Source organism: Rhinolophus sinicus, chromosome 10 (genome assembly GCF_057876585.1).
Source record: "Rhinolophus sinicus isolate RSI-liver-muscle chromosome 10, RSI-T2T, whole genome shotgun sequence".
Classification (NCBI taxonomy): Eukaryota; Metazoa; Chordata; class Mammalia; order Chiroptera; family Rhinolophidae; genus Rhinolophus; species Rhinolophus sinicus.
Genome location: NC_142510.1, coordinates 7,700,121 through 7,722,585, shown reverse-complemented (window position 1 = coordinate 7,722,585; position 22,465 = coordinate 7,700,121). Strand labels below are relative to the sequence as shown.

Here is a 22,465-nt window from a genome sequence, read left to right as displayed (position 1 = left end):
CTAATAAACTACCACAAACTTATTGACTTAAAATGACACGGATTTATTGTCCTATAGGTCTGGAGGTCAGACGTCTGACACAGATCTCACTGGGCTGTAATCAGGACATGGGCAGAGCTGATTCCTTCTGGAGGCTCTGAGTGGAGAGAATCTGCTTCCTGACCTTTTCCAGTTTCTAGAGGCTTCCTGCACTCATTGGCTTGTGGCCCCTTTCTTCATGTTCAAGTGCATCATTCTCATCTCCGCCTCAGTCATCCTGTCACCTTCTCTGACTCTGACTTCTCCTGCCTCCCTCTTTTAAGGACCAAGCTGATGACTCTGAGTCCTCCTGGATAATCCAGGAGAATCTCCCCCCCTCGAGGTGCTTAATCACATCGGCAAAGTCCCTTTTGCTATATGAGGTGACATTCACAGGTCCTGAGGATCGCAGTATGTTTTGGAGGCCAAACCGCATTGGGTTTAGCACCCAGATAATCCAGGATAATTTCCTTAGTTTAAGTCCATAAATTTAGTCCCCTCTGTACCTGGCTTTGTGTTATAACCTATCCAAGAGGTCTCAGAGACTAGTGTGCGGGCATTCTTGGGGGCCATTCTGCCCACCACATCACCCCACAATTATGCGCGTCTGTGTGCAAAGCAGTGAACCAACAAGGTTATTCACAATGTCACAGCCAAGGACTGGAGGCCACCACCATGTCCTTTAATATGAGGGCTGGTGGGTTACACAAATGACACGTACACCCACAGGTGAAATAGTCCGCAGCTGTAGAAAAGGAGGTCGGATCTGTGATATATTAAGTGAAAAAAGGAAAATGCAGAGTGTTGCATGTTTGATGCCGCCACTGGATGTTAAAAAAAATAGGACAAAATACGTGTATTTGCTTGTTAATATAGTACCCGGTGGAAAGATCAAGCAGGAACTGGTAACAGTGGTTTTATCTAGAGGAAAAAACCTGGATGGGGGAGCAGAGGTGTGAAGGAGAGTCCATTTTCACTGTATCATTTGGATTTTGTTGCGGGGTAGAGATGCATATTTAAAAACAAAGAGTTCACCAGTGAAAGGACCGAGAGTCTGGATGTAACATTAGCAGCTAGTGAAGGAGGAGGCTGCAGTGCTACCAGGGGAAGGAAGCATGACAAGGCGTTTGGGCGCTTTGCAGGTGAAAGATGGAGGGCACATAAAGACTGGATGTGAAGCTCTTGAAAACAGACAGTAGGACATTGTCAAGGGCAACGACCACCCCTCCCTCTGGATCCCCCATCGCGGGTCAGCTGTGAGGAGCAAACGGTTGTTTTGAGTGGCTGCCCAGGCGTTTTACAGTGAGACGACCCTGCTCACACCCAGTCTCAGTGGCTGCCCAGGCGTTTTACAGTGAGACGACCCTGCTCACACCCAGTCTCAGTGGCTGCCCAGGCGTTTTACAGTGAGACGACCCTGCTCACACCCAGTCTCAGTGGCTGCCCAGGCGTTTTACAGTGAGACGACCCTGCTCACACCCAGTCTCAGTGGCTGCCCAGGCGTTTTACAGTGAGACGACCCTGCTCACACCCAGTCTCAGTGGCTGCCCAGGCGTTTTACAGCGAGACGACCCTGCTCACACCCAGTCTCAGTGGCTGCCCAGGCGTTTTACAGTGAGATGACCCTGCTCACACCCAGTCTCAGTGGCTGCCCAGGCGTTTTACAGTGAGACGACCCTGCTCACACCCAGTCTCAGTGGCTGCCCAGGCGTTTTACAGTGAGACGACCCTGCTCACACCCAGTCTCAGTGGCTGCCCAGGCGTTTTACAGTGAGATGACCCTGCTCACACCCAGTCTCAGTGGCTGCCCAGGCGTTTTACAGTGAGACGACCCTGCTCACACCCAGTCTCAGTGGCTGCCCAGGCGTTTTACAGTGAGATGACCCTGCTCACACCCAGTCTCAGTGGCTGCCCAGGCGTTTTACAGTGAGATGACCCTGCTCACACCCAGTCTCAGTGAGGTGAGGAGCTGAGCTTATGATCCCTGCCCCCAAGTTCTCACCTTGCTTTCCCAGAAGCACCTTTTACAATAACCACTTAGAGTCAAGCCCTCGAAGTTAGTGACCTCCACTCCAACCACCTCCTAAGTAATAAAATATACAATTGCTGCCCTGCTCTCTATCTCCTGCTCACGGGGGACCTGGGACGGTGGGCTGCCCATTGCCCAGCTTATTGCATCCCCCCACTCCACCCCGTTTTTATAATAAATCTTGTGATTTTACTTCCTCTGGGTGAGTGTATGAGAACTGTATCTTCAATGAAAATGACAAACCAAATATAATATTGGATACCAACTGGAGTTTAAAAAAATGACCTGGGGGTTTTCACTACCCCAAAGTGGGAGCTGGGAGGCTGACTGGCTACCGGCCACTCCCCTGGGGGTGGCCTGTGCCTCCTCATTCAGCAGGTCATCGTCTGCTTATTTTTTAGATCTTTTTCTTTTTCAATTACAGTTGACATACAATATGATATTAGTTTCAAATGTACAACGTAGTAATTAGACATTTATATAACTTACAAAGTGGTTGGTCACCCCAATAACTTTAGGGCCCATCTAACACCGGGCATAGAGCATATTCTTAATTTAACACACCAGCTACAGGCCCCTCAATACAGATGCTACTTCACAACCAAAGATCAAGGACCCTTCCCAGCTGTTGTCTCGGGCTCATGTCATGCTGGGACGAGATGGTTCCCTGCTCTCATCTGGCCCAGGAGGGGGTGTCCACACCTCGGGTTTGCCCAGAACAGCCCTAAATCATGTCCCTTAGCCAGTATATTCCGACATAGCAGCCCCTTTCATTCTCTATAGTTCCTACCTTGATTTGCCCCAATAATAACAGAATAAAAGAATACAGCAGAAAACGAACAATCATTTTACTGACAAAAGGCTCACAGCTCATTGTTTCTTGAACAGCTGATAATAAGGAGTAGCAATTTTAGAATAACACATTTCTCAGAAAAAGGTCACCACCCACAGAAGAATGGATAAATGAATGGATAGACTATCCACAGAATGGATAGACTATCTGACCATAAAAAGGACCGAGGTACCGATACGCACAACAGTGGGGATGGCCCTTGAAAACATTACGCTCAGTGAAAAAAGCCAGACACAAAAAACCACATATTGCGTGATTCCGTTTACATGAAATGTCCAAAATGAGCAAATTCAGAGACAGAAAGTAGTCGGGTGGATGGGTGAGTGCTTAGGGGTGGAGGTGGGGGATGGGGGACATTGGAAGATGACTACAAGGTAGGGGGTTTCTTTTTGGGGTGATGAAAATTGTAAAGTTAATTGTGGTGACAGCTGCAAAATTCTGTGAAATATACTAAAAAGAAAACCCTACTGAACTCTGCACTTTAAACAAGTGGATTGTCTGGTACGTGAATTATCTCATTTTTAAGTTCTTATCTTTAAAAACAAACAAACAAACAAATAAATAAATAAATACCAGTTCTTACCTAGAAGCCCTTTGTCAGTGGCTGTTTACAGAGGAGATTCTAGAGTCTGTACGCATCTCCTGTATTCAAAGGCCTGCCTCTCAGCACCTTCTCCCGCTTTTCTTAGCTACGCAGAGACCCCGCAGCCCTTCGCCTGCCTCAGCTCTATATAACCAATACCTGCTTCCAACCCCACCTCCTCCAAACGGAAATACACCTGGTGGTCCATTCACACCAGCTGCGGGTGCCTGGGAGGTAATAAATAAATTCATGTGAGGACTGTAGCCCAACCCAGGCATTTATGTATTCAGGGAATAGAGGTTAATCATGACACGGGAAGAAACACCTTGCCCTCGGTCAATGAATGCAAAAGAGTCACTCTATTGGTGGCCTTTTCAGTCCAGGCAGGGAGGTAGGTGGCCCTCCGCCGTAGCCCACCAGTGAAATGAATGTGGGGGCTTTCACATGACCTGTAGAGGTGGCCAGCGGCTCCATCCTCCCTTGCACCTGGCAGCAGATGGTGGCAAGGCGACACAGCTGGCTGGATCTTACAGTTAAGTCTCACTTTTGGGGCTTATTCTAATCCTGCTTGTCAAAGCTGCACACTACTTGGTCCTAACTGAGACTTGCTCTTAGGTGCCAAGCCTGAGACTTGAGGGAGTTCCTAGCTTACCCAGGAGCTTGCCCCGGAGAGTCCAAGAGAACCAGCCCCTGGAATGTTCCAGCGCCTTCCCCTGCACCATTTCCCAGCACAGACATTTAGAAATGGAAGGATCAGCCTGCCCCTTCTTAGCGAGAAGGGGAAACTCAGCCTGGGAAGTCGACGTGACGCTCTTCGGCCACACAGCAGGTTGCAGGGCACTCAGTCGCAATTCTTGATGGAAGTGCTTCCAGGTCTTTTTCCTTCCCCAACGAGCTTGACTGCACAAAGCACGGCGCTGGTTTCAGAAAAGGTAGTACTGAGGTCCTGCCCACTAATTCTACCCTTGCTTCTAAAATATTATCTAATTATGTGTTATATTCTTATTACACTTGCTAATGGTTATAACCTCGTTTAAATATCCACTCGGATTTACACTGCATTCACAGTTCACTTTGTCCCCATTTTCCAACTGTCACAGTAAATCATACAAATTGGCATTTTTATTAAGGTGAAGTTCACTGAACATAAAATAAACCATTAGAAAATGAACAGTTCAGTGGCATTTCGTATAGTCACAATATTGTGTGACCATCACATCCATATAGTTCCAACACATTTTCATCTCCCTGAATGAGACCCCGTACCCACTGAGCAGTCCCTCCCCATTCCTGCTCCCTCCAGCCCCCGAAAACCACCAATCGGCTCTCTGTCTCTACAGATTTATCTGTTCTGGATATTTCCTATAAATGAAATAATACGTGGCCTTTGTGTCTGGCTTCTTTCAATTAGCACCATGGTTTCAAGGTCCCTCCACACTGTAGCACGTATCAATCAATGCTTCATTCTTTTTTTAAATGGAAATTAGCATATTTTCAATTTTAACGTTTGCTTGGGTCAGTGAGGGACACCCCAGCTCCCAAACACTGGAAATGTTTGCTTCAACCCATGTACTGACACCAGGGGTTCTTAAATGGAGTGATTTTGTCCCCCTGGGAAGGTTCAGCAATGTCTCAAGACATTTGTGTTTGTTGCAACTGGGGTGTGTGCTTCTGGCATCCAGTGAGTAGAGGCCAGGGATGCTATGTTGCACAGGAAGCCCCCACCACAAGGAATGACCTGGACCAGGGGTCAGGGCCAAGGTCAAGAAAAGCCAAGGTAGAGAAACCCCACTTGGCCCGGCCTCAGCTTTCTCCCTGGCCCATCTGCTCCCAGCCCACATGAAGCCGACTTTCTCCATCTCCTCTGCCCCTGGGAACCACCTGAGCGCTTTTAAAACAAACAAACAAACAAACAAAGCAGCATATTCTTGGGCCCTCTCCCAGGCCTTCTGATTGCCAATCTCCAGGCCAGAGGCCCCGAATCTTTATTTTTAACAAGTCCAAGGTGTAGCTTAGGACCAGATGGAATCGCTCTGCTCTGGGCTGCTCAGTGTAAGTCACGCCTATTCCAGTCTCTCTGGAAAATGGTGATGGTGGGGTTTTTTAATTTTTTTTTTTTTTTACTGATGCTTTTCTTTTTCATCTGGACGATTTCTTGGCAGGATTGGGGAAGACAATATTCAAGGAAGCGTTCACACGCCAGATAACCTTATCATAACACGCAAAGCAACCCTGAAATGAGGAAGTTCTTGTTTAAATTCCCCAAGAGCAAGGGGCCTATCCTCCATCTGCTGCTACGTCCCCGGGACATTTAACACACCCCAAAAAGCACGTATTAAGTGAACAGAGGCGTGACTGATTCTATCACGTCAGTGGAGAGCCTTGCAACTAAATCCAAACACCAGGGTCTGCAACCTGGAGACACGCTGGAGCCACACGCTGCCGTCCCTGGGCCTCTCCCTCCATAAAAAATATTTTCAAACGTGTATTTTAAGTGGTAGAAAGAGTTAATAGACTCCATGTTGGGTTAATTATTGTGTTCATTATTATTATATTCAGGTGTTTCCCTTCTGATTAAAAAACAAAATCAAGCATTTCCCTGCAGGGTCTGGGGTGTGGCCGGGCGTGGAGGTTCCTAACTCCTCCCCCAGGGGATTCTGAGTGCAGCCCAGGCTGGGAGCCATCGCCAGCCCGTCCCACTGTGGACGGTTCAACTGGAAGTGGAATTTCCCAATGAACTCACCCGCCTGAAGCCTAACACAGATAGAGATCACAGGGTCCGGAGGCCAGGTGTGTCCACACCTATGCCGCATTCCATCCGCTCACCTTCAAGGTAGGCACTGAGAACAATGACTTGTGCCCTTTAGTCCCCTCGATAGCCAGGTGACATTCCCCTGCTGGGGTGTTTGGCCTGGAAATCCTTGGAAGGCTCCCATGGAGGACAGAAAGCACATTCGGGAACTGTGTGTGTGTGTGTGTGTGTGTGTGTGTGTGTGTGTGAGACCCACAGTGGGTGTCTTCCAGGAGAGTGTGGCTCCAAGCAGCTCTGTTACTTCCCTTTCCCCTGCATACACACACACACACACACACACACACACACACACACACACACACACACAGCCAGACACTCAGGGCAGCTAAGACCCAGAGCTCCCCACACACCACAGACACCTAGAACCTTCCCAAACACCGCTGACACCCCACCCCCACCCCTATGCACATTTACAGGGGTGCACAATATGGTCACTGAGAAAGGTCTGAGGTGACCTTGGACTGTAAGAGGGCAGGTGAAGGTAAATCGAGGAAGAAGTCAGAAAAACACCGAAGCAGGGCAGGTTCACCAACACAATGCAAAGAAAGGCTCTCCACGCCCTGCTGTGCTGAGGTTCAGGTGTGAGCAGAAGCACAGGACCCCAACCCACAACCTCCCCACCAGACTTCTGATCAGCATTTTTCCTACCACTTTAATTTCGGACAGGAACAAGAAATGCAAATTATAGCTTAGAAAACTCTCAAGGGCTGTTTGCGTTCTTGCCACATGCTTCCTCCCTGCGACCCCTGAGAACAAAGCCATAGAAACACCGCAACTGAGAGTCGAAAGTGATTGTCAAATGTTTCCCACTTTCCCCTTTTTTCAATGTCCTTCCCGGGGATGGCAAGGTCTGCTCAGGTGAGCCCAGGTTCAAGAGGGGGTCCCACCCTCACAGCCCGTGGCCCTCTGGGCAGATGGGACATTTTCTCCTGACCAGGGGCAGGTTCCCAGTCACACACGCAGGAATCCACCTACTGACAAAGACAGCCCCGCCCTCCCTGCTTATCAACAGGAAACCAGAAGACGTGGAGCTGGAGAAAAGGATTAAGTTTCAGGCGCTGCCACCTTCCAGAGAAAATGGAAGGACTCCAGTGACTGCGCCGAGAGGGAGAGGCGGCGAATTAAATCACACTCCCCAGGACTCTACATTTGAGTTCATAGCACCTTCTCAAAAGAGAGTCTACGCTGAGGGGCGGCCCATCTCATTTTTTTCAGGCTCAGTGGGAGCCCCAGGATTGAATGGGGTTCAGATGAGTCGAGGCATTGAGGCAGACCAGCCTGGGGCTCATGTCTTCTTGCTCTGAATCCAGTTCCGTCATCACTAGACTGCTCCACACGGCTCATTGCGGAAGACGACAAAAGTTCTCCACACCAGGGCAGTTCCAAATGGGTGGCCCTTGCTAGATGTGGCTTTGCAATAGGAAATATTTCTTTTCTTTAAGAAGCCACAAGGCAGTTCTGCCGAAAGATAAACTGAATTCCCATGTGGTCCAGCAATTCCACTCCTAGGTATGTACACAAGGGAATGAAAACACACATCCTCACAAAAACCTGTAAACCAATGTTCCCAACAGCACTAATTCACAATCGTCAAAAGGTGGAAACGTCCCAAATGTCCATCAACGGATGTAGAGAGGAACAAAATGTGGTCTAATCATACGATGGAGCATTATTCAGCCACTAAAAGGAATGAAGCTATGACACACGCTGCAACATGGACGGACCTTGAAAACACGACGCTCAGTGAGAGAAGCCAGACACAACAGGTCACATAGATTCCATTTATATGAAATGTCCAGAACAGGCAAATCCAAAGAAGCACAGGCAAATCGGTCGCTGCAGATGCTAGGAGACAAGGGGATGGGGAGTGATTATTTCATGGGCATAGAGTTTTCTGATGGGCTGCTGAAAGTATTCTGGAACTTGACAGAGGTGATGGTTTCACAACACTGAATGGACTACATGTTGTTGAATTATCTTTAATGTTAGGCGAATTTTCGCTTCAAAAGCAACCATAAGTGTTGGCAGGGCAGGGCTGAGCCCACTGCTTACTCTTCCCAGGCAGGGCTGGGTTTGGCACCCAGGCTGTCCAATGCCTTGAATACAGCAGGAGTCAGTCAATGAGAAGCAACATGAAAACCACACGTGCCAGACCACAGGTGCCCAGAGGTTGCCCTTGGCACTCACGTTGCTCTGTGACCCCCACACATACACAACTACATAACCACAGCTTTCAAAACTATGCGATGACACGTGTTGGACACCCCTGCCCATTTGGGGAACCGGGGTACAACATCACGTGAGACACTGCAGTACAAGAGCTTTAAAAGTACTGACGTGTGTGGTCTCTCCAGACAATGGAATATTATTCAGCACTAAAGGGAAATGAGCCATCAAGCCATGAGATGTGGAGGACCCTTAAATGCCTAAGTAGGTGAAAGAAGCTGGTCTGAAAAGGCCGCATACTGTATGATTCCAACTCTATGACATTTTGGAAAAGGCAAAACTGTGGAGACCGTGAAAAGATCAGTGGTTGCCAGGGGTTATGGGGAACGGGGGGGGGGGGGGGGGGGCGCGAAGGATGAATAGACGCAGCACAAAGGAGTTTTAGGGCCGGGAAACTGCTCTCTGTGTGACACCATAATGATGGCTACGTCATTCTACATCTATCCAAACCCGCTGCGTGGACAGCACCAAGAGTGAAAGAGTGAACTGTGGACTTTGGCTGGTGATGTGAAAATGTAGGTGTATCACTAGTATCAAACGTGCCACTCTGGTGGGATGTTGATAATGTGGGGGAACGGTGGGGAATAGAGGAATTCTGTACTTTCTTCTCAATTTTGCTGTCAACCTAAAACTGCTCTAAAAATAGTTAACGGAAAAAAAGAAAAGGTACTTCAATGTGTGAACATTTTCCTAATACTGCCGAGAACGGCCACAAATCAGTTAAGTAAATGCACTAGATTTTGTACTTGGCTAGGAACTGTTTTTTTGTGTGTGTGTGGTTTTTTTTTTAATCTTTCTGAGCCTCAGAATCTTGTTTCTTTAAAATTCTTAGACTGAAAAAAGTCTGCTTTCTCTCTTTCACTGCCCTTGTTGGATCTACTTTCAATTCACTCATGCGCCTATGAAAAACAGACGACTCATTGTAAACATTGGAGTCATAAATGCAGGAGATAACGTTAATAGGCTCCAAAATGCAAATCGGAATTTTGTTAAACGTCTACACTTACTCCTAACGGAGTTTTTTGAGCCCAGGAAGTCAGAGGATTTTAACATCCCAAACATGAGGCCTGTCACTGGGGACAGAACCAAGGCCAAATAGTGTGTGCGTGTATGAAGCCACATTTATAAATAGTTCAGGCCCATTAGAAGTGTGCTCCATAGCAACTGGAAAGCCAGTTGTCCCAGGAAAGAACACTTCCATACATACTGCTGTGCTCAGCCATGAATTAGTCATGTGTTTCAGTTGGCTTAACTGGATGTAATAACTGAACACTTTTTGTTAACAAGATACAAACCAACACTTACGTATAAGGTTACTTCACCTGGACAGACTAACAGCATATAAGAAGTACAGCCCTGGGCCAGCCCAGTGACTCACGTGGTTGGCACGCCGTGCTCCTAATGCCACGGTCGCTGGTTCGATTCCCAAATGGCCAGTGAGCTGCACCCTCTATGGCTAAGATTGTGAACAACGGCTCTCCCTGGAGCTGGGCTCACAGCTGGGCGGCCATGAGCAGCTGGAGGTTGGCGTGAGTGGCCGGCAAAAAGAAAAAAGGACAGCTCTTTTGGGTTTGAAATTGGTAAAATTCTTCTTTGAGGTCCAAGTCGACATCAAGTGCTTTCATTAATTGAATAAATGTTATTCAGTATTTGCAACAAACTAACACCAAAATCCCCAACAAACAGTGGAAGAACAAAAGAGCCTTCCAATTCATACAGATATATGAGGAAGCCTGTACTTTGAACAATACAATGGAAGGTGCAATAAATGCTTCACACTCCAGGTAGCTGATATTATTTTTAAGTTCCACGGAATATATGTTTTATGGTCCTTGAAACTAGGCTCTTGTTTTGAAGACTTTGCATATGTAATTAATAACAGTTTGAGAGAACACTTACATACCACCATCTGAACAACACTGCTAAATATGCATGGACTTGGATGTTGTCAAATGAAAGAAAAACACATGATGAAATGGAGCGAGCAACAATTTTTCAAGGCGGTAAGATAGGGTTTAAATGATGACGTAAGCCATACCAAGATGACATTATTTCCTTGCACCTTCCAAAATGAAGTTTTATCACCAGGTTGGAAAAGGAACGATGACATTCATATTCCTGGCAAGTTACAATGCTCTCCTTCTTGCATCTCACAACCACCCTGATCAATTAACAAAGCATGTTTTGTTTGGAGAATGAATGAGGACGGCTTTCTTCTGTGCATTTTATTAAAACTTGAAAGCTATGGCTGGCTGCCAGCAAGGACGCCTATTGGGTTCCAATAGTCTAATGTTCAAATCTGACTTGCTAGCAATCCATGCAACTCAGCGGTGGTCATCTTGACATCGCGGGATGTTCAGTAAGTCTGAAGTTTTTATCAGGAAGGTTTTTTCTACCATACGGAGCACATAGAGGTTCTTTGTTAACAACGGCTGGAACACAACATGAGAGACCTCTCTTCACACCGTAGAATTGATAAATAGTTCACCGAGTGAACCAAAGACTTTATTTTTTAAAAGCAGATAAACACCAACGTACGATGTAGTATCTATATTTGTTGCAAAAATAATTACTGGAACTTTCAAAAACAAATGAATACGCTGAATCAATGGTTATGACTATAATTTTCAGCCAATATACAGATTTTCGTTCAAGGTCTAAGATTGATTTTTACATAATATTATTCACATGCATTCCCTGTGCCTATGTATTATCAAAACGGGAACTCTTGGACGTCGAGTCCGGCTTTGTCTTGATTTCAACGATGACACAGCAGCGAACCACGTACTCTGGCTTGCTGCTTGAGTCCTAGAAATCATGTCTTCTGATGTTATACAACAAATTATATTTCTGAAAAATAAAATCAGGCTTTAGATTCCTTTGAAGTAGTTCAGGTTCCCAAGCTTTTCGGCACCATGGTACCTGCGTATGCTCACACAAGCTTTTGTCTTTCCAAACACACTATCAGGAACCCCAAAGGGGCTCCACTTTCAGAGTTCCACTATAGAGGTTTTTAAGAACATTCTAAACCCAAGTGAAGGCAATGGATGCAATTATCCATCACTTTCTCTGTTAAGGAAAAAAAGAATATGTGAGTGCCCTAGCAAATGGGAAAATGATACCAACGGTATCGTTACAGAAAATGGTTCTATAAATCCCTCTTTTCAAAATGATGTTCAAAGGTGTTTAAGACCAAAAGGAGGTCATAAAAACTGTTAATACAAACAATTCCTCTACAAGAAGAAAGCTCCTCATGGAAAGTGGCCGAGGATCTGGTACAAACAACCAAGGGAAGGCAGATCAACGATAAGACCCAGCTCTCTACTTCTAGCATGCATTCATGACCTCGTGGATACGTGTCTGGTGGGTGTGAATAGCCCCTCCTTGTATTTAAAAACAAATTAAGAAATTAAAGTGAATTTATGTGCTAATGAAAAGCCTGCAGTTACAAAATCTGAGAACCAAGGCCTTGGTTTGTAAGGCAAGATTTTTGTCACTGGAAACAGATGGACATGTGGTGGTAGGCACTAAAGGCTGGTTCAGCCATATTCGGGCCAGAAAGAGTCTCAAAAATAAGGCAACCTGTGGCCTCTCAGTGGGAGCCACTACCGGAAAGGCCCACTGAGGCAAGGAAAGAAGCTGGAAAGGCAAATCATCAGAAGATATTCAGACGGGGCAACGATCACAGGTAGATGGGATGAGTTGGGGTCATGGGCAGGCAGGAAACCCTTGACCCAGAACTCAAGGTCACTGTCTTTGCATGTCCTGTGCACGACTCGAGGCAGCAATTGCTGGGGTTTGGAAGTGTGTTACTTTTGCGATGTTCCCCTCCCCCCAACAAGACATGAAGGAGGAGCCCTCCTGTAGAGGCGAGACCACCAAGGTGGAGCCTCCACCAGGGGTGGGGCTGGGTGAGAGTCGGAAAGGACTTTGCTGCCACACACGGCTTCCTCCAGGTCTGGCTGAGTCCTACAAACGCTTGTAGGTGCCCAGGAGAGCTTTGCAGTTGGGACAGTAATGGTCCACGTCCTGCAGCGCGTCCACACAGAAAGGGATGAAGCAGCAGCCCGCTATGCACCTGGGAGAACAAAAACAGCCACATCAGGAGCATGTTACTGACAGGATTGGTTTGGACGGTGGCCGCCACAAAGATATGTCAGATGTCCTAGCCCCCTGGGACTTACCTGGAAAAAGGATCTCAAGGTGGGATCATCCTGGATTATTTAGGTGGGCTCCCTAAACTCAATGACTAGTGTCCTTCTAAGCAGAGAAAAGGACACACAGAAATACAGAGGGGACAAAGTCCACGTGAAGACAGGCCGAGACTGGAGTGACGCAGCCATAAGCCAAGGAATAGCTAGACAACCAGAGCTGTTAAGAAGCTGCCCTTAGAGCCCTCGGAGGGAACATGACCTTGTGGGCGCCTTGATTTTGGACTTTCGGCCTCCAGAACTGTGAGAAGATATTTCTATTGCTTTCAACCATCAGGTTTGTGGGCAGATGTTATGGCAGCCCTAGGAAACTAACACGCCAACCAACACCAAGGCTGCTCCCACAGACAGACCATACTGAGCGCATTTTCAAATCTCGGGTTATCTGGGCATCTTTCAAGGTCTTAGATTGAGGCTGGTGAACTTCTTTAATAAAGGGCCAGATAGTACATATTTTATCTGTCCTTTTAGTATAAAAGCAGCCATCGATAATCCATATACAAATGATACGATGTGTCCCAATGAAACTGAAACTGGGCTAGATTTGGCCCAGGGGCTGTAGTGTGCTGGCCCGTTTCAGACGGGTCACTTTTGCAGATGGAGAGGCTATTTCTTACAGCAACAAAATAAAGCTCCCCAAAATAATGTCTCTTAACCTACACAATCAGTAAACACAGACAGGGCCTTCATACAGCCTGCAGCGTCACAAGAACTAGCCAGTTTTATAAGAGTCAAAGGTTCCTGAAAAGACATGTGTAAGCATCATTTCCTTTGAGGAGGAAAACAGAGCCCCATGTTTTTCTGAGTGATTCTCAGAAAGGAGCCTGCCTTATCTGTTTGGGGGCGGAAATCAATTGTGTTTCTTCAAATTTCTCCCAGAACAGAAACTATTATCTCTTTCAATATAATACCCTGGGTGCAGACATAAATATTTACACGACGTCCAGTGGAGGCAAAGGGAATCCTACTTGGGGTCATAAAAGGATAAAAAGTTTAGAAGAGATGAGTATCGAGTGTTTTAATGTACGGGTTGTTTAAAGCTTCTCTCGGAGTTCAGGCAAACATTATTACTTAGGTCATGAAATTCTAGAAGAAAAAGAAATTCCTAGGGTATCACCCTACACAGAGACAAGCAGCTGCTATACTTGTCCCTACATGCAAAGTGGGATTTGAGCAGATGAGCAAGAAGCAATGATGGGACAGCAGCTTCCAGGTATCGACCTGCTCAAAGGCAGAGGTTCTCAACTGGGGACGATTTCTGGTTATAACAGTGGGTGCAGGGGTGCTATTGGCATCTAGTGTGTGAAGGCCAGGGACACACTCAACATCCTACATGCACAGGATGGCCTCTCACAAGACAGAAGTTATGTGCTACAGTTGAGAAATCCTGCAAGAGAGAAATGTGTGACAGCCCGGGGGCCAAGTGGACCCCAGACTTACCCGAGCAGGCACAGGCTCCCACAGGAGAGCCAGGTGAGGGCGCCAGCATTATAGGACAGCTGAGTCACAATCATCTTGTTGCAGGAAGGACAACACATCTGGACGGGGCGGTCAAAAAAGGAGACTGGCTGCTGCACGTAGACCGTCTGCACAGCAACTGATGGAAGGGAAAAAAACAGAGCCTGATCACTAAACAAGGAAAGCATTTATTATGTGGCAAAAAGGTGCAGGCATGGTCTCCACAGATACTTGCACACCCACGTTCATAGCAGCACTATTCACAAGAGCCAAAAGGTGGACGTCACCCAAGTGCCCATGGATGGATAAATGGATAAGCAAAAGGTGGTCTATCCGTACATTGGAACATTCTCAGCCATAAAAAGGTGTGAAGTTCTGACCAGTGCTACAACATGGATGCATCCCGAGGACGTTATGCTAAGTGAAATCAACCAGCCATAAAGGGACACATACTGTGTGACTGCTCATTTGTGAGGCACCCAAAGGAGCCAAAAGTCACAGAGACAGAAAGTAGGTGGCAGTGGTCAGGGCGGCGGGAAGGAGGGAGTGGGAGTCGGTGCTTAATGGGGACAGTTTCAGTTTCATGAGATGAAAAAGTTGTGGAGATGGATGGTTGGAGGTGGTTAGATGACAATGTGAATGCCGCAGATGCACTGAACTATACCCTGAAAAGTGCTTAAGATGATACATTGTATGTTGTGTATTTTACCATAATTTTAAAAATGCTGGGTGAGAGAGGGGAAGAAATGACAAAAGGGGGAAAAAAAGGAAACAGTGCCAGATTTCCAGAATTATCATTTGAGGGGCTCTCAGAACCTCCACACATGAGATGGGGAAAGGACTGAGTGATCCTGGAGGAAGGACAGGGCCCCGCTTGGCCAGGCTTTCAAACTGCCCAGGGAATCGTGTGGGGAGCTTATCGAGAACACGGACTCCTGGGCCCCTCTCCCCAAAGTACTTTTTAAGCTCCCTGAATGGTTCTACGTACGAAGGTGGTCTGCAGATGGTAAGTGATATGGTAGGTTTTAGCTCCCATTTTCTTCATTCATGGATTAGTGGTGGCCAGAGGCTGGGGCAGGGAGAGTAGGGAGTGACTGCAAGTGAGCACAGGGTTTCTTTCTGGGGTGCCGGAAACGTTCTGAAACTAGTTCTGATGGTTGCGCAACTCTGTCAATACACTAAAAGCACTGAACGGTACACTTGAAAAGAGTGAACTTTATGGTCTAGGAATTAGATCTCAAGATATTTAAAAAAGATATTTAAAAAAATGGAAGTAACAGAGTTGTTGCTAGGATTACATGAGATAAAGCTGGTAAAGATAGAACCTTACCCCGTGCCTGGTACCCCTTTTCCCTGAAAGAGGCTCCTTAGTCAACTCCAATGCCCAGTGATAAGGCTGGAGTTTATCGAGCCAGGAAACACGGACCCAGTTCTTTACAGGTCGGGGAACCGTGTTGCTACATGCAATGAGCATATGAAATCATGCTAAAAAGAGAAAACTGGGGAAAACGTGTCCAGACAGTCCCAATCAGAAGAGAATCGAGGTGCTGTCAGTCCTGTAGCCTTTAGTTTGCATGCTCTTTTTGGGTTTTGGCAAAGTTGTTTAAGCTCATAGTTCTGTCAGAGAGACTTCCTTCTGTTCGTCTCTGTGTGGTTGGAACGCCATTTTCTATCTTCTCTGTAGTAGGGGAAAGTAATGATTGCCCAGGACTAACTGAACCTAATACTCCTAGAAAGATCTAGAAAGGGCCTCCTTCGAGAAAAGCATTATGGAAGCATATTTTAGCACTTACATATAAATTTTGTTAAGTCTTTTTTTTGGGGGGAGGAGGGTGGTGGTGGTGCGAGAATGAGTTATTTATTCAGCAGAGCGTGATCTAAAATCGTCTGAAGTCATTATCTTATCCTCTTCTATCTCAAGTCAAAGTTCCTTCAGCACTTTTAATCAAACGATTACTCATAAAGCTTTATTTCATCTTAACCCACTGACGTAGGTACTTGATGAACCCCATCTTACAGATGGGAAAACTGAGGCACAAGGAAGTTTGGTGAACCCTGTCAGTCTGACTCACAGGCCCACTCTCTGACCTGGTGATTCTTCCTGAGCTGCTTGTGTGTTGTGCTACTGAGTCAGCTACGTATGTGGGGAGCAGGAAGCACCCAACGGCAAGGCTGTGAAGTTGTGGGAAGGGAGGGGAGCAGTCTTTGCAAATGGTAGACTGGGGTGGGTTTCAGATCACCCACTCCTCTCATGACTGTTTCTTCTCCCTGTCCTACGGCAGGCCTGGCCTTAGGGCAGGGCTTTTCCAATCAAACCTCAGCAAGAAGGGTGGGGGCCCTTAAAAGCAAACCCTCAATGCCAAACTCCTCTGGGATAGACGGTTGTGCCTCTGTGATAAGTGCCAAAGGATTGGTTTATGGCAGACTTGGAAAAGCTCATAAACTGCTTTACTGTGGAAAAGACATGAGCCTCACGGATGCAGAACCTAAAAGACTGTATGTGACATTTCAGGATGAGTGGTAAAAGGGCCCAGGGAGGCGGCACATACTTGCATTAGCGTTGGGGACGGGCATTGGCTGGGTGTAGTACGCAGGAGGGTTCATGCCCTTCCCATCCGGGCCGGCCACGAGCCCTGTGGCTGGCCCAGGCATGGGGCCAGGAGGCGTGGGGTAGTAACTGTTAATGGCCACCGTCTCTTCATAGGATGGGGGAGCGGTCGGCGCCGACGAAGGCCCAGCGGCCGCCTGGTAGGGTCCTGGAGCAGACATTTTACCTAAAGCAAAACCAGAAGATACCAGATCAGAAATTCAAAAGACATCTTTTTCTTTTCCACCATCGTCTTTAATTTTCTACCTGACAAACAGAAAATCTGAGAAAATGACTCGTGTCCAGCTTTGTCCACTAGCCAGAAAGGGAGTTCATGTACCTTCAAGACCCAAGAATTATCACCTTAACAAAGATTCCCTAAATAAAAATAAAAGGTAAATAATGACAAGCTAAAATCGCCAAAACCTAGAAAATCCCAAGGGCAAATATCAATCGAATTTGAGCAGAAGTTTCTTCATACTTTAAACCACTACCCAAAGACTGTCACATCTAGTGTTTTTTCTTTCTTTTTTTTAAACTGCTATGGTTTTTACAAATAGTGTTTCAGGTGACCGAAAAGACAAAGGCATTCAAAAACCAAACGTGGTGCCGAACAAATAAGCTAGACGCCAAACGTACATGCTGTGTGATACCATTTACATAAAGTTCAGAAATGGGCAAAATGAATCATGGCGTTAAAAGTCGGGAAAGTGGTGACACTGAGGAGGCAGAGAAGAGTCTGGAAGGGGCGAGAGGAGGGCCTTTTGGGGTGGGGAGTCAGTCACGTTCTCTTTCTTCATCTGGGGGCTGGTTACATGGGTATGTTCACTGTGAAAATTCGAGTTGTAAAGTTATGTGCACTTCTCTGTATGTAAACACAGTTTATAAGTTTTTATTTTTAAAGTAAATACACACACACACACACCAGTTCCTGTTTTGAAAAATGAGTATCAGAGCAGCCAGGCACATATTTCCTTTTGTGAGGGAAAAGAAAGGATTTTTTTCTCATAGAGCTGATGCCCGCCTAGAATTACATGGCCTGCACCCAGGGTGTGTTGCTCTCTGAAGGCCCAGGCTCATAGCCCCAGGGCAACCGGAACAGGACACAGTGCCATCCTTTGTGCGGCTGTTTTCCAGCGGGACATGGCCAAGGCCTCTGTGTTAGAAGAGCCATTCAAACCTGTCTCAGGAGAACTGGCGATCTGAGCTCCCACGGCAGTGTGCCACGGTCCAGGCCCGCCGCCCCTCCCCGTGCATTCTGCCTCATCTTCTAGAACCCGTGGGAAGCAGAGGCAGCAATTAATTCTGCTGCAGGGAAAAGGGGAGAATCCTTCGAGGAAGCTCTGCCATTAAGCCGAGCTCGAAAGAAGAGATTGCTCTGGGGGAAGAGGAGAAAGGGCATTCATTTCAAAGTGGAAAGAGAGGCATGGGAAAGTGAATCCATGCAACACATCGTCAATAATTTAAGCTGGGTAGGCTGGGGCTGGGTTCTAGAGAATTTTGAAAGTCCTTTGGAGTTGTTTGGAGACTTTATAAGCCTGTGTTGTCTGATGGAACTTTCTGGAAGGATGAAAATGTTCTCTATTTTGGGTTGTCCAATAGGGTTCTCACCAACCACATGAGGCTGTTGAACACTGAGGAACTCAATTTTTAAATTGTATTTAAGCTTAAGCAATTTAAATTTAAAATCGAATACTCAATTCAACTACTGGAAAAACGTTTATGTAAGTCTGGGACAACTCGGGTACGTGCATCTACTTTTTCAACAGCAAATTTAATAAACTCGGAACTGAGATCAAATGTTTTCGATAAAATTTTCGCATCCACTTTAGGATATGATATGAATATAAAATATACCCTGGACTTCAAAAACGTTTAAAAACATGAATGGGAAATGTCTCGTTCGTAATTTTTTATAACGACTGTATGCTGAAATGATAAGATTTCAGATAGCTGGAATTCAGTTAAATATGTTGTTAAAGTTCATTTCCTCTGTTTCTTTCTAACTTTTTAAAATGTGGCCACTGAACAATTTAAAATGACCTCTGTGGCGTGTCTTCTGGTTCTACTGGACAGGAACGCAATGGAGCAATGGAAGCCATGGAAAGTGACAAAGAGGAAGGCCCAACCCTAGAAAGGGTAGACGAACCAGAACCAAGAAGTAAGGGCTGAGGGCCCCTGTGTGAGGGTGGGTGCAGGGCACAGCCTGGCCAACACCCAGGTGTACAGGAGAGGGTTAGGCAGGAGGGCAGAGGGGTTTAACAAGGTCACAGGACGTTTTTGTGGAAACAGGCTCAGGGGTTAAAATAAACGAGAACATTGTGAAAAGTGGTTAAGGAGCGTTGCCAGTTTCCTCTGACTTACAGGTACAGAAATGCAGAGGGCAGAGGAAGAAGGACTGCAAAGGTCAGGCCCAGGGCACTTCTCTGTCAGGCTTACCCCCTAAGTCAGCTGACAGTCCCTCAGCTTGGCCCCAGGAACTCCCACATCTGCTTCTGGCAGGAACTGGGCTGGAGGAGACTTCAGCTGGGGAACAGGTCACGGTGCTCTGCAGTAACTTACATCCGTGTTCAACGTCAAGGACGTGCTGTCCCTTCCTGTCCCAGGAAAGGCAGACCCAGAGCTGCCTACTCGATTTATTATGAAAACTGAGTCATATGAAAAACCACAAGAGCAGAAAACGCCATGCGTACAGAAAGCCTAAAATAGCCCCGTTTGCTGTGGCTGCAAATGGAGTGCTTTGGGAGGGAAAAATAAGGCCTGGGATGCCCTAAATGGTGCAAATAGTTTGGGTCAAACCGCTGGAAACCAATGACTCAACTCAGAAGTGGAATTTCTCTGCTTCAAAACCACTGCCTTTGTCCTTTAAAAGTAAAGAAACGTGGCCAGAAATTGTATTGGAAAGAGTGAACACAAAAACAAAACAAAAAAGAATTAAAAGCCCCTTGTTCTGGAAATTAAGGCTTGGGCCCCTCCATTTATTGACCAGGTATCATCCTTCTTGTGGTCACATCCTATTTTCTGGAACTTTAGGACACTGCCTCTTAGGAACATTGCTTTTGGATCAAACAGTCACATAAACACACCTATAATTCCGAAAAGAACAAGAGCAACAGACTAGAATAGTAAAAAAGAAAAGAAAAGAAAAGCAACAACCCATAAGCAGCTGGTTTGCTAGCTTTCTAAATAAATTCCACCCGCATTCCTGCCCCAGGCCAGGAAATGCCACTTCCTTCACTCCCATTTCTTTTTCTGCCCCCCACCCATTTCTTTTTAATTTGGCTTCTCCGAGGGGCAGGAGGCCCACCTACCCACCCTTCCAGAAAGGATTTGCTCAACTTGCCTCCACTCCTTCCTCCCAACCCCCCCAATGTGACACTCTTAAGATCAGCAGTCTTTCACCCCAACACACACACACATACATACATACACATATACATGCACGCACGCATGCACACACACACACAGGCATACACACTCACAGACACACACTCCATTGTCACCAGAGAACCCTTTGTTACTCTGGATCAGGCCGCACAGGCGCTAGCACAATTACATCTAATACTTGCGTCCCTTTTTCTGGGACAAACTGGAAACCCTAGGAAAGCATCTCTGAATTTAACAAAACAGCAAAGCCACAGTTTTGCACATAAAAGCACAGCCTTGAGAATCCTGGGCGGCTGGGGCAGTCTCTGCAGAGCCCTGGTTGCTATGGTTACGAGGAGCTTTGTGGGGAGAAATAAAGGAACAAACAAGGGGGTCTCCTTCGTCCTTCCCCAGTTGTTTAACTTTGTTATTAAGCCCCTGAGAGTGGCTTTCTCGATTGTCCATTCAAAAGAACACCCGTAGAAAGCCAGCCGCCAACCACCTTCCACCCACCCCCACAGAAATCAAGAAAACACGAAGGGTTGGGGATTTCTGTTTTCATCATCTCAGAATGACTCTTTTATTAGCTACTTCTAAATCCAGGGAAGCATTCCAAACCCATATTTTAAATACGGAAAATGTGACCAGGCTGGTCTCATGGGCTTGTGACCTGCACAGTCCCACAGGGCCCCACGCTCAGTGGAAACTCTGCGGCCGCCATCTTGAAATTGTGGATCCTTGTTTGAAGGACAGACAGGCCCGTGCTGCACTGGGGTAGACTGTCCTGTCGCCGAATGGGATCACTGGTTATAGAAAAGGAAACGGCGGTGCTCCATCCATGGAGCTACATTTCTGTTGCAAGAACTGGGCTTGGCCTTGGAAATTGGCTCATGACAAGTTGCATAACCCTGGCCCCGTGTTTCTCATCTGTGAATTTGCCACTTGGAATTCTGGGATCCCTCGCTGAAAATGTGCCTTGTCCCGAAGTCTCAACAATTTGCTCGGTGGAAGATAGTCTCTTACAGGGGCAGTGAGGGATAGAAGGGTATTTATTCCTGGGCCTGCAGGGATGAGTGGGGGTAGCTCATTCATGAAGCCCGGTCGAGAACAGTCGCTCAACCTTGTTTTCATTACAGCTGCCTCCCCCACTACCTTCCCACCCCCTGCCCTAAGGAGAAAAATTAAATTATATTTAAATTTAATTAATTAATTTAAATATAATTTAATTTCGGCCTAACAAGAGAAATGAAATACAAAGAAATAAGGTTTCACTGGGTAGGGTTGAGTTTTGGAGGGCCACACACCACTGTAACATCTAAGACTTTTTTCCTACCCTTCCTCTCCCCCAAGAATGGATTTTTACTACCTTGGGTCCCCCCTGAGAAGCCACAGTGTGGGGCCAATGAGTTTTCCAAATCACCAACATGTATTCATTTAGTATTTCTAAAATGTGCCTCCTTTTTTCTTACTGTCATAACCTCCATTGACCAAGTCCTAATGTCCCTTACATCTGTCTATTCTTTTACAGGCATGCTCAGCCCTCTCAAGCCTTAATCTCATGAGCAGGATGGGGTGACCACTTCCTCTTGTCATCAGTCACTCCTCGGGGCTTGAATCTGCTGTGTCCTTACCCCAGGAAGAAAATAAGATTGGGCCGGCCCGGTGGCTCAGGCGGTTGGAGCTCCGTGCTCCTAACTCCGAAGGCTGCCGGTTCGATTCCCACATGGGCCAGTGGGCTCTCAACCACAAGGTTGCCAGTTCGATTCCTCAAGTCCCGCAAGGGATATGGTGGGCTCTGCCCTCTGCAACTAAGATTGAACATGGCACCTTGAGCTGAGCTGCCGCTGAGCTCCCGGATGGCTCAGTTGGTTGGAGCGCGTCCTCTCAACCACAGGGTTGATGGTTGAACTCCCGCAAGGGCTGGTGGGCTGCCCCTTGCAACTAGCAACGGCAACTGGACCTGGAGCTGAGCTGCGCCCTCCACAACTAAGACTGAAAGGACAACAACTTGACTTGGAAAAAAGTCCTGGAAGTACACACTGTTCCCCAATAAAGTAAAAAAAATAAAGAAATAAAAGATAAAGAAAGTGAAGATTGTTAAGGGGTACCAGATAACCAGGCTGTTAAAACCTTGTTTTGGCATCTTTGGGTACAGACGTTCTGGCCTGAGCAAAATCTACTGCTCTCCACTCCCACCCCAGATTCACAACACATTAAGATGAACTATCACAGGTTCTTACTTTATGGTGATGGGCCCTGTAACTCACGCCCTTACATGCACCATCCCAAGTAATTCTCACACCACTGACTCAGGAATTATTG

General features: G+C 46.7%; 1 protein-coding gene across 6 annotated transcripts in view; it reads right to left on the bottom strand.

Annotated features, from left to right (window-relative positions):
- Positions 1-10,993: 10,993 nt before the first annotated feature.
- LITAF (lipopolysaccharide induced TNF factor) overlaps positions 10,994-22,465 on the bottom strand; it is a 93,654-nt gene continuing 82,182 nt past the window's right edge. For 5 of the 6 annotated variants that reach the window (XM_074322863.2, XM_074322864.2, XM_074322865.2 and 2 more), the window contains 3 exons: positions 16,740-16,964; positions 14,173-14,329; positions 10,994-12,599 (listed from right to left, as the gene is read on the bottom strand). In XM_074322863.2, coding sequence (XP_074178964.1) covers positions 12,491-12,599; positions 14,173-14,329; positions 16,740-16,959 — 486 coding nt within the window. In that variant the 5' untranslated portion in view covers positions 16,960-16,964 and the 3' untranslated portion in view covers positions 10,994-12,490. Of the gene's footprint in view, positions 12,600-14,172; positions 14,330-16,739; positions 16,965-19,216; positions 19,967-22,465 lie in introns of those variants that run through there. The other variant, XM_088801243.1, reaches the window with a different exon arrangement.